Source organism: Capricornis sumatraensis, chromosome 11 (assembly GCF_032405125.1).
Source record: "Capricornis sumatraensis isolate serow.1 chromosome 11, serow.2, whole genome shotgun sequence".
In the NCBI taxonomy this organism is placed as follows: domain Eukaryota; kingdom Metazoa; phylum Chordata; class Mammalia; order Artiodactyla; family Bovidae; genus Capricornis; species Capricornis sumatraensis.
This window is the reverse complement of record NC_091079.1, coordinates 35,370,464-35,382,820: the sequence shown is the minus strand read 5'-3', so window position 1 is coordinate 35,382,820 and position 12,357 is coordinate 35,370,464. Positions and strand designations below refer to the sequence as shown.

The 12,357-nt window shown below is 38.5% G+C and overlaps 1 protein-coding gene across 3 annotated transcripts in view; it reads left to right on the top strand.

The window, feature by feature from the left end:
• Positions 1-12,357, top strand: part of FAM91A1 (family with sequence similarity 91 member A1) — a 44,438-nt gene that overhangs the window by 14,140 nt on the left and 17,941 nt on the right. For 2 of the 3 annotated variants that reach the window (XM_068984058.1, XM_068984056.1), the window contains exons 10-18: positions 479-517; positions 1,021-1,133; positions 1,550-1,665; positions 2,493-2,605; positions 2,925-3,011; positions 5,415-5,547; positions 9,284-9,432; positions 10,957-11,091; positions 11,221-11,334. In XM_068984058.1, the coding sequence (XP_068840159.1) occupies positions 479-517; positions 1,021-1,133; positions 1,550-1,665; positions 2,493-2,605; positions 2,925-3,011; positions 5,415-5,547; positions 9,284-9,432; positions 10,957-11,091; positions 11,221-11,334 (999 nt within the window). The remainder of the gene's footprint in view (positions 1-478; positions 518-1,020; positions 1,134-1,549; positions 1,666-2,492; positions 2,606-2,924; positions 3,012-5,414; positions 5,548-9,283; positions 9,433-10,956; positions 11,092-11,220; positions 11,335-12,357) is intronic. The other variant, XM_068984057.1, reaches the window with a different exon arrangement.

Sequence of the window (12,357 nt, the reverse complement as noted above, 5' to 3'; positions counted from 1 at the left end):
AGTTTGTGTAAAGTGGAGAAAATTATTTAATGATATAACTAAAATATTTTAAAAATCCGTACATGGTTAGATCTTAGACTATTAAGTTACTATTCTTAAGTTACTTCCTGCATATATATATAGTTATAATTTGGTTGAATAACTTTATATGACTTTATAGTAAAAGCATTGTAAACGATCTAGAATTTTTTCATTTTAAATGAGAAAATTAAAGCTAAGTAATTCTAATTAAAATTCTAATTAAAGTAGCTCAAGTAATTATAATTCATGCTAAGTTGTTAGGGTCACTGCCTGGATTTGTACTACTCTAAGTATCTTAAAGATATGGAAAGAGGAAAATTCTGCTACCAAATTTATTCAGTATTTCCATTATTAATAATTTAAATTTTGCTGATGATGGAGAAGTTATCTGTAACTGTTTATTATGATATACTGGTAATTCTTAGGATGTAAAATAATTTTTAATTTTATTTTCCAGCTTGCAAATGTTCTTGAGATAGACCTGTCTCTGGTTAAGGTATGTAATTTTCCTATTCTTTTTCACTTGTGTTACGAGCACTGAATGGATTATAGATTTTTGTCTTGATATTGAGAAGCGGAAGCAGTGAGATGCTTATTAGCTGTCAGAGGAAGTAGAGCAGAGCAAGACCAGAACCCTGAAGCAGTATCCCACCCCAGGGAGTGAAAGCGGTCCTCACCTGTCTCTGCCCAGCAGGGAGCAGCCTGACCAGTGCCTTGTAATGAAGTCACAGTGTCTTGCAGTGACATCAGTTAAAGCAACAACTCCTGCTTCTTGCGGGGTGGATCTAGGGAGGGCCAAGCCAGAGGTTGGAAGCTTTCCCTCTCCTGTCTATGTGGAGATTTTAGGGGAAGACCAGGCCTACTGAAATATTTTTTCCTGGCTATGGGATGAAGATATTTGAGGATCTCTATAAATGTAGTCCATAATAGTTTTTTTGTCTACAGACATTCTGACGTCTGGTTTATTTCAGATACTTGTTTCCTTTATATTCCTTTTAGAATGCTGTATCAATGTACTGCCGATTGGGGTTTGCCCACAAGAAAGGACAAGTAATAAATTTGGACCAGCTTCATTCATCGTGGAAGAATGTTCCATCTGTAAACAGATTAAAGTAACTCATTTATTTAGTATGAGAATTTTTTGTTTTGGGGAAAAAAAAAATTTTATGTACAAAATTTTATTTATTCAGCAGATTGAACCCTGTGTATTAGTGGTATTTAATCTTGTGTGTTTTGGAATTTTTTTAAGAATCTGGTGAAAACTATGACACTTGCCCTAGAGAAAAGCTCATACTATATGTTACATATAAATTTAAAATGTTCTCAGATTCTCTGAAGCCTGTCCATGGGTTTAGTTAAGAACCTTTGCTGTGGGTGCAGAATATTTTAGGGCTACATCCCAGTTTGGGGTCTGAGTGTAAGAGTGGATTTAGGTGAATGTTTGTAACCTCAGTACAGACTTCGGTGGCTGTTTTGTATATGGTCATCTATGTGGTTTTTCAGAAGTGACTGTTTTCTTCATCAATAGGAGTACTTTAGATCCACAGAAGATGCTCCTGTCGTGGGATGGTGGGGAAAGTAGGAGCCCTGTACAGGAAGCTTCATCGGCTACTGACACGGATACAAACAGTCAAGAAGACCCAGGTTAGCTGTGACTCAGCAGGAGCCTGTCTGTAAATAAGCCGTGTGTTTGCACATACACTCATAAAGCTAACTCTCCAGGCTTAACGGTTAATTTGTGATTTGGTCTGGATTTTCCTCACTCAGTATGTATCTTTGAGTACTTACCTATATGCTGCTAGATCTTAGGGGTATAAAATTGGTAGGAAATACAATAATTTCCTTCTAAAAACTGAGTCTGGAGAATGTAGCCGTAAGAACCACCGCGGTGTGGGAGGCACTGTGGTGTTTGTGGGGAGCAAAGAGGAAGAACCCTCCTTCTGCCCAGAGGGGCTTAGGGAGCCTTTGTGGAGAAGATGGTGTTGGGGCTGAGAACGACTAAGAGAGTGCCAGCTGGCGAATGCAGGAAGACCATCACAGGAAGGCCTCTAGGTACAGAGGGGGACAAAGCATAGTGGACGAGGGGCTTACACGTGCTTGTGTGGGGAGAGAAGGGCACAATCAAGTGGCTTCTATTCCTGCCCTTGGTAGCTCTGTTCCCTGGGCCTGGCGACTTGTCTACAGAGGTTAAGCTAGGTAGTCATTTGATCTGACAGTGATCAAGTCTTGGTTTATTATTGACTTTCAGAAAATTTACTGCACAAGTGAATGGCTTAAAAAAAATTATTTTTTTCTTTCTCTATGTTGGAGATAAGGTAGAATTGGGACCTCTTATGACTTACAGTATTGCCTATATTATGTACTTTTGATTATTAAATAAACCTGAAATGAAATACATTCTCACTCCAAATGATAAGTAATGAACAGTTTTCACTTTATTGATTTTTAAACTATGATTTTTATCCCCCCAGCAGATACAGCCAGTATAAACAGTTTGAATCTGTCTACAGGATACACAAAGCGTATCGCGTTCCTATTTGACTCAACACTTACTGCCTTTTTAATGATGGGAAACCTTTCACCAGTAAGTCAGATTCTTATTGAAATATGAAAATGTTCAACAGTTAGATACATAATAATTCAGTGTTCTTATATCTTTTTTTTAGTACTAAATTTATTCCTGAAAATGCAGCCAGCTTTGTTTTATATTCTTCAGAGGAGTGTGGCAGCTTTTTAGTGAGGGCTGCGTTTGTAATTAGAAGAATCAACTCTTTATGCACACTTGAGGTTAAATATATTGGAAAGCATAGTATCAAGATAAGATGCTTAGCATTCAGAGGGAAAGCTGGAACATATTAATAAATAAAGTACATTTCAGTTTTGTTTTTGTTTCTTTATTGCAGAATTTGAAAAGCCATGCAGTCACAATGTTTGAAGTTGGCAAACTCTCCGATGAGTCTCTGGACAGCTTTCTTATTGAACTAGAAAAGGTAAATCTAGGTAGCTTATGGGATGTCAGGGTGTTTGGACTCTTTTCTTGCTAGATAAAACATCAGTTGTTGGTTATGTAGATTTTTGGTATATTCTTGCTCATTCTTACCTCATTCCCACCCTAATACTGTGGTAGTCATTTATTTTTAAACATATTGAGTGGATGAATGAATTTTGTGATTTTAAAAGAGTCATTTATCTCATCTAAGCTCTTAGCATAATTTGACTTAATGAAGAAATGGGGTACAGAAATCATAAAGTCTATGTGCAGTTTTTATGCACTTTTCTGAAATAGCCTTTATTTATTTATTTTCTTTTCATCATAACTTTAAAAATCTACTCTTAAGCAATTTTATTTGAAATTTTTGTTCCACTTAGTCTGGAACAATGTCCCTGGGTATCGTATTTATGTCCACTCTCACTATCCATTTTAGCATCTTGAAGACTTCAGCCATATTTGTTTTTAACCATCTTTTCCCCGTGAGTACAGCCTAGTTTTCCTTAACTCTAAATCTTGATCGCCTTTTCGGTGTGTTTCATTCCCTAAGTATTTTATTCTGTCCTCTGTGCTTCTTTAAGCAAGTAGTTTGTGTGTCTAATCTCTTCCTTGACTAATAATTTCGGTACCTTCCTTGCTTTGGTGATGAACTCATGTATGTTTAGAGAATGTTTGGTAATTTTGTACTTTATATCTCAAAAAACAAACAAACAAACCCCAAAAACCACCAATGGCATCTTTTCCTCCCCACCTTCTCCATAGGATTTTACTTTTTTAGTGCCTGAGATGATCCTTGTTATGAATTTATGTCCTTAACTTTTATCTTTATATTTTCACTATTTTCTCAATGCCTTTAATATCTTGTTTAGCCCCATTTCTTATTGTGTATCATCTTTTCCAGTAAATTTTTTACATTCTAGCACATATTAACATGTTTTCCAGATTTTTATTTTTCTCACCTCAGCTGGTCTTTTGTCAAGTACAGCAAATTGGAAGATCTCTTTTACGCTTTATATATCTATTTTCTTTTTTACCGCATAGACATTCTTAGAAAAGCCCTTCAGTCTGAAGTTTAGTTTTTAAAAGTAGTTTCTTAGCTGTTTTTTAAGAAGCTTCATCTTGATCAAACTTAATTGGCTGATCTTGTTAATGTTATACAAATATAATTAGTTATTTCCCCCTGTAGACCTGGCCTTCTATTTTCCCTGCTGCTTCTGGAATGTGTGTGCTTTTACATATTAAACAGGTGACTGACTCACTGTCAGAAGAGCATGCATTAAAATGCAAACCCAGTGAAGGCAGGAGTTCCGTCCACTCCTCTGTCCTTGCATCCTAAAGCGGTCATAGCACAGAACAGGGGCTCAGTGACTCCTTGTTGAGTGGTTTAAAGCTGTGTGTTCAGCGATACGGAACAGCTGTATTGAGTCACATGCTCTGTTGTCCCTTGCAGAGTTGTGAACAGGGTGATGAAATAGTGGCATCATTGGTGACCATGGATTAGACTACTTTTCGAGACAAAGCAGAATATACAGATCTTAGAGTTCTTTGAGCACCCTGTTTGAATCATATATGGAACATATAATGTTATGATTTGGCATTACTTTGTTGCGGAAGTTGTTTTACTTGTTGGGGTAATTTCTGTCACCTTCCAAAGTGTAGTCAAATGGAAACTCAGCCAAGATTGAGGTTAATATGTGTTTCAGTATTGCCTGGGCAAATTTCTGATTGGCTGATTTTTCAGTTCAGTTCAGTCGCTTAGTTGTGACTGACTCTTTGTGACCCCGTGGACTGTAGCACGCCAGGCTTCCCTGTCCATCACCAACTCCTGGAGCCTGCTCAAACGCATGTCCATCGAGTCGGTAATGCCATTGCAACCATCTCATCCTCTGTCATCCCCTTCTCCTGCCTTCAATCTTTCCCAGCATCAGGGTCTTTTCCAATGAAACAGTTCTTCACATCAGGTGGCCAAAGTATTGGTGTTTCAGCTTCAGCATCAGTTGTTCTAAGGAATATTCAGTACTGATTTCCTTTAGGATTGACTGGTTGGATCTCCTTGCAGTTCAAGAGACTCTCAAGAGTCTTCTCCAGCACCACAGTTCAAAAGCAGCAATTCTTCAGTGCTTGGCTTTCTTTATAGTCCAACTCTCACATCTGTACATGACTGTTGGAAAAACCATAGCTTTGACTAGCTGGACCTTTGTTGGCAAAGTAGTGTCTCTGGTTTTTAATATACTGTCTAGGTTGGTCATAGCTTTTCTTCCAAGGAGCAAGCAGAAAACTAATTTCACAGTATGAAAAGGCTGATTTTTTAATAATGTCTAAATATTTCTACTTTATGGTTGTAAACTAGCATGAATGGCATGGGAGTGGTTTTTGTTGCAACCCGTACATTCTCTTGTTTCAGGTTCAGAGCACTGGTGAAGGGGAAGCACAGAGGTACTTTGACCATGCGCTCACTCTGAGGAACACAATACTGTTCCTGCGTCATAATAAAGATCTAGTTGCTCAGACTGCACAGCCAGACCAACCCAATTATGGTATGATAAATATACTCGATTTTGAAGACATGATCTTATGGAACTTCTTTCTAAGAAATTAAACAAGTCATGCTCACTTATTTCATCATCACTTATTTTAAAACATTTCTTGTTCTGTGAATTTCTTTACTCGTCAGCCATTTCTTATATTACTTTCTCTCTTCTCTTGTGTGCCGTTCACATTTGTAGTGTCTAAATTTGTTTAGCTATCTGCAAGAAGAGTGGGAGTGTTAATTTGTTTAAGTAGCTGGATGGGATGTAGGCATCTGTAGATACCTATCTACAGATGTGAAACAGGCATCTGTTTTGAGAGGTGCACAAATGACAATTTATTTAGGAAGCATGAAGCATCAAGAATGAAGAATTCATTTTATAAAGATAAGAAACAGGGCCTTTGTGTTCAAATGCTGCTGTAATATTTACTGAAGTATTTTACTTGCTGCCTTGGTGTTCCTTCTCAGTTTTGTGATAGAAAGGGGTTCCCAGACTTGAGTTGAGTTGATGTAGTAGCTCCTGAATTGAGGAGTAGCCCCAGGAATGTGCTTTTAAAAAGATGCATCAGCTTGGGCACCAGTGTAAGAACATTACACTGTGAATGTAATTGCATCCTGTAGTCCTTGGACATTCATGGGAGTTGCCTTTTGGAGGCCTTGTGAATTTTGGCACCACTATCACATTTGATTTCACTCATTCTTTCATTTACCTAAAAGTTCTGTTTTCTGGCCAGGAACCATCATTTTCTTAGTCATACCATTTTCATTCTACTTCTTTCACCAGCGTCTGGCTTTCTTTTCAGCTCAGTTAGAAACACTTAGGGTGGAATCATTTGTCACTTTACAAGAGTTGTGGAGGGGAGAACAAAAACCCTGGGTAGTTGAGCTGAGTGAGGCTAGACACTCAACAGGTGGTGACCCACTGCCTCAGCTCAGGGTGTTTGGTTCCGAGTCATGCTTCAGCAGGGTTATAGATGATTCCATGCTGGAGGCTATTCATAAACGGTTGGAACTGAGTGTTAAGTCACCAAATACCAAGAGACTAAAGCTCTTTTTGATAAACATTTGTTGATAGTAATCATTTTTTTGTTACCAAATAAATATTAAATCATGTGACCTAGCAGTGAATGCCACAGTCTTGAATATATCTCTGGATATACAAACCCTGGAATTTCTTGGACTTTTAAGTGATTTTCAGAGATAATGGGTTAGAATATTTGAAGTGTCCTCCTGCCCATCATAGAATCCAAGAATGTTACAGAGTGCTAGTGACCACCCAGGGGTAACTCATTTTATAGACAAAGAAATTCAAGCTTTTCTTGGTTAACTCTCTTGTGCATTTAGTCATTAAAGCTCATATGATTAGTAAATGAAAGAGCTGGGGCTTGAATCCATGTCTCTTGAATATTTTCCCTTTGCGCTGTCCCTTACATTATCTTCTCTTGAACACTGAGGTTTTTATTGATTTATTCCTGAACAGTCTATTGCTTAAGGGGTTGCGCTCAACTTTTTCGCATGAATAATAAATAGTCTATGTATCATCAACGAACTGGTAAACCTAAACTTACTCTGTGTGAAAGTAAAGTATAAATTTAACCTTTAAAGCAGATTTAGTAGGTGACTGTTTCTGGAGCTTTAATTGCTTAGAATAACTCATGTGGCTGCAAAGTTAAAATGTAAGTAACTCCTCCCTCCCCTTGAGACCAGATCGGCGATTGTTTATGAAATTTCATTCTTCTAACCATCCTTTCTTAACTGGGGCTACTCATTAGAACCACAGAAGATGATTTAAGTGACTATTTTCAATGTTTCTAATAATGGTGTATAACTAGTACCATTTCAGATTCATAGAAAAAAAGGCCATTCATTCCAGATAAAGAATTAACTTTTTATTAGGGCATTAAGGCTTAACACCCTCCATGTTAACAAAGTAGCTTTTTGTAGGTGCCAGACGGGATAACTCAGTCTTACTCCTTTTTAAATAAGAAACTCTGTAGTATTGGTGTTTAAGCATCTATTTTTGAGTAGAAACAATTTTCTTTTTATGTCATTATCAATTTGTAGTTTGAGTATATTATGTAGTTCTTGATATTCATTGTAAAGCAAAAAGCCTTGTGATGCTATCAGAGAAGCAAACCTCTGATACTGTGACAAGACTAATTTCTTAGTAATCTTCTGGTTTTAGACAGCTTGAGGTGCACTGCTTGAAAAATGAAAACAATGTGTGGTCTAACTTAAGTTAAGATCATAGGCACTCCCCTTATTTGTGAGAGGCCAAACACAAACACCCTCCAGAATCCCTTTGCCGCATATGCGGTTAGGTGGACTGCTTGTCCCGCCGCCCCGCCCCCACCCCGATCATGCAAAACAAACTGTGATTAAGCATCTGTCCTTGTGATATTAGGAATTTTGACCACCCAGGTAGTGTGTTTTCTGACTTCTACATTGTTTGCTTTAGCTTACTTCCTCTCCATCATGGCAGTGCCATCTTATGAAAGCCAAAATGCCAGGGGAAAGCTATTTCCTTCCCTCGCCCAATTTTCAATCTCTATAAAACCTTCACAGCCAAATTCTGAAGTGACCAGAGGGGTCAGAAAATTATGGTTTCTTCTGTATTATTCCCCCCACAGCTAATAAGCAGTCTGTAGAGGGAGACACTTTACGACCATGCAAATTCCCTGCTCTGTCAGTGTTTCCTCCTAGATTTAGCATTCTCTGTTGGTCCTTGTCTGAACCATTCTTGTCTGTGATGGCTGCGAATTGAACTTTTTTTCCCCCAACTCCTCCATTTCTTCCTCATTTAACGTTTGGGACCAAGTTTTCTCTTTTATTCTCAGTATGGATTTATCAGTTTTTGTTTTTTCAGCGATTTATAACCAGTCATTATTGTCCCATTATTTTTTTGCTACATTGTCTCAGATTTTGCCAGTGGGACTCCTCTTGTCATGCTGTGCCTCTGTCTTTTTTTTTTTTTAATTTGGTAGGGAGTAATTCCTTATTTTCCGACAGAGCTATCTTTGTGTTTCTGCTCCAGCCTTGGAACCAGCCTCCTCCCCTAGGAGCCTGGTTTCTTTTAGTGGTGAATGGTATTAAAGACCAAGATCTTGGGTGCCAGTTGTACTCAGGGCTTCTAGGCTCTTTTAGCAAGCCATATCCTTTGTTAGATTCATTTTTGCTTAGAGGACTAACTTGATCTTCTGAAGTTTCAATGAACTCTTTTTAGAAGCAGTAGAATTGGAATTTTCCAGAAGGATTAAAAGTGGGAACACTTAACATCATTTGCCTGCTTAGCTCATGCTTTATGGACCCCAGTTTAGGGCATGTGTTTCTAAATAGGAATTCTTGCCCCTCTGGTCAGTTCAGAATTTGGCTGTGAAGTTTTTATAGAGATTGAAAATTGGGAGAGGGAAGGAAACAGCTTTCCCATGGCACTTTGGCTTTCACAAGATGGCACTGCCATGATGGAGTAAGCAAACGTATTTAAAGTGAAAGGTTAGCTCGAAGAAACACCAGTAGACAGTTACCTTTCTGGATCAGAATAAAGACTTTTATCTTTAAATCTTAGAAAGTCTTAATTGACCTCCTAGGAAATAAAGTGCTTTTAAAAAAAAATTCTACCTTATTTTTTTAAAATTTAATTTTTATTTAAAAAATTGAAGGCAATTCTCAATATTTTCATCGTCGACATTTTTGTTTCATGTTGTCAGTCTTTCATTCTGTGTATGTGGTTGATCACAATTCAGGTTTTCCTCTGGATCTCTTGCGCTGTGAAAGCCTTCTTGGGTTGGACCCTGCAACCTGCAGCAGAGTTCTAAACAAAAATTACACATTGCTTGTTTCCATGGCTCCTCTCACCAACGAAATCCGGCCTGTCAGCAGCTGCACCCCTCAGGTAAAGAAAGACCCATTGGGAAGCCTGCTCTGCCACTATTTTCTTCTTCCTCAACTTGAAGGGGAGGTTTAACAGTCTCATGTATTGATTCTCAAATTGTAGGCAGCAGATACTAAAATCATCAGCTCAGAAAACAGTTTTGTACGTATTGCTGTTGTAAGATGTTCAATTTGTGAGGTATAACTGGTACTTTTCATATATATATATATATATATACGTGTATACGTGTGTATATATACACGTATATATATATACGTGTGTGTGTGTGTGTATATATATATAAAATCTAGTGCCCGTAGGGAAGGAAATGGCAACCCACTCCAGTATTCTTGCCTGGAGAATCCCATGGATAGAAGAGCCTGGTGAGCTACAGTCCATGGGGTCATGAAGAACTGGACACGACTGAAGTGACTAAACCACCAACCACCGTTGTCCAGTGATTAATGATACATTTGATTATAGTTTTCTTCTTGAAAGCAGAATTTCAAAGAGAATGTTTTTGAATCCTCTAAGAAGGAAACCTGGATTGCCTTGAAGGATAAGATGACTTTAATGAGGAAGAAACGAAGTGTTTAGGAAGTGGGGCTGTGGTGCTGAATAGCTGACAAGAAAAGATTATACTTGAAAGATAGAACTCTAGTTGCCTTTAAAATTGTGAAGATGACTTCTGGTCTTTTATTTTTGAAAATAAATCAGTTTCATATATTTGCATACTTAGCAAGGCATGTACCATGTGACGTGTACCATTTTCAAAGCGTGAGGATTGTGCTACATCCTGCCTGGTTTCCTCGGTGTGCTGGGTTTCATGGTGTAGGAAACAGGAAGGGATTCTGGTACATGGATGATTCTGTTGCCTGTGCAAATCTAGCTGCTTCGTGAGCACACTCCCCACTTAGCCCAGTTTTGTCCTCTGTTCAGTGGGAGTGGGTATAGATTTACATTTACTGATCTTTGTTTTATAATTCTTTGTGTCCCCTCCCCTCTGCCACACATACATACTTCCTTCTACTGTTTAACACAGCCTCTGGGCATAGTAGGAATCCATCAATTGAATGAGTGGTAAGATGGATGCAAGGATAGATAGTCTCTCTTTTGAGAAAAATTGTTAGTGGAAATAATTAACACTTTGATAGTGCTTATCATGTGCTGCCAGGTACTGGTTTAAACTTTTAGCAATGTCCTGAAGAGGTATTTTGTTACCGTGTTACAAACAAGCAAAAGGAGGCACAAGAGACCTTAAGTAACCTGCGGCGGTACGGCTGAGGGGATGAAGCCAAGTTTCAGACAGAACCTGACTGCTCCAGAGTCCATTCTCTTAACTGCAGTGACAAAAACTGCCTTCTCAATTCCAGTATATATATGAAACTGCTTGAATGGATCATTTAACATTTGTCTTCGTAAGGCTAAGAACAGTTTAAGCACTTCCATGAGGCATTAGCTGTAAGAGTATACTTAGTCCCTTGTGAAATGTGGCTTCGTTAGGTAAGTATTTACAGCTTTACTTTTCCTGCTCTGTGACTTTAGCACATTGGACCAGCTATCCCAGAAGTCAGTTCTGTCTGGTTTAAACTGTACATCTACCACGTCACCAGGCAAGGCCCACCATCTCTTCTGCTGTCCAAAGGGACAAGACTTCGAAAACTGCCAGATATGTTCCAGGTATGTTTTTGTGGGTTTTTTAAAAATCATTTTTGAGGAAGATAGAAACTGGTAAGCACTATTCTAGATAACTTAAGTTTTTAAAATTCCTAAATGCCTTGGTATGTATTATTTATTTCTTGTCCCTAGGGTTATGATCGATTATTAATCACATCTTGGGGTCATGATCCTGGGGTGGTTCCTACGTCAAATGTGCTCACGATGTTGAACGATGCCCTGACACATTCAGCGGTTTTGATTCAGGTACAGTTACCTTATTTCAAACAATCAGTTTTGGATTTTAGTTTCAAAGATTGTGATTTGTTTGACTCTCTGCTGAGTCACAATCAGACGTCAGTAATTAGACATTTGTCAAACTGACACATAAAGAACCAGAGATCGGGATTTTCATCCTGGCCTTTGTCTCGCAGATTGAGAGTGGTGGAAACGATGTGGGCTTTGAAGGCAGACTCAGCTTTGAGTTCCAGCCTCAGCTTTTGCTACCAGTGTGGCCCTGTTTTTTTCTTTAATAGCAGCTTTAAAGTTTAGACGTGCTTCATATACCATATTCCCCAGTGGAACTGTGTGATTCAGTGGCGTCTAGTGTATTCACAGATGTCTGCAGGCAGCACCACTCTCAGTGCTGCAGCATTTTCCTTTTCCCCTGTGCCGCTCTGACTGCACCAACCCCCCACCCCCGACACTTGCTGTCTCCGTAGAAGGCCTGTTTGGGGCATTTCAGATACATGGAATCATATACAGGCTGCTTTCCTGTTGTCCAAGTGGCCATGTTGGCACTTCTTCGGGGTATATCCTTAGGAATGGAAATGTGGAGTCATGTGGTCGCTTTATGTGTTGTCTGTTTAAGGAACTGCTGGGCTGTTTTCCAAAGTGACTTTACATTCCCTCCAGCCCTTGGTATTACCTTATTTTTTCATTATAACCACCCTAGCTGGTGTGAAGTGGTATGTAACATTTTAGAGATACTCTTCTTAAACTTAGTTTCCCCCATCTGCAGAATGAGGATGGTAATATCTACTGTGTAACAACAAAAATAACAGTAAGAGCTAATGCCAAAGGAACTATTTTTAGCTTTAGAATTGTTGAGAGAATGAAATGAGGTGAATGTGTGAAGAATACAGCACTTTTTCTGGTACATAATAGTTTCTCTATAAAGATCGCATTAATTCATTGAACTGGCTATTGTACTTGCCATATTCTGTACTAATTAATGTGGGTTTACAAATGAGACATGGTCCCTGTCTTCAGGGAACTTAATTCTGATGG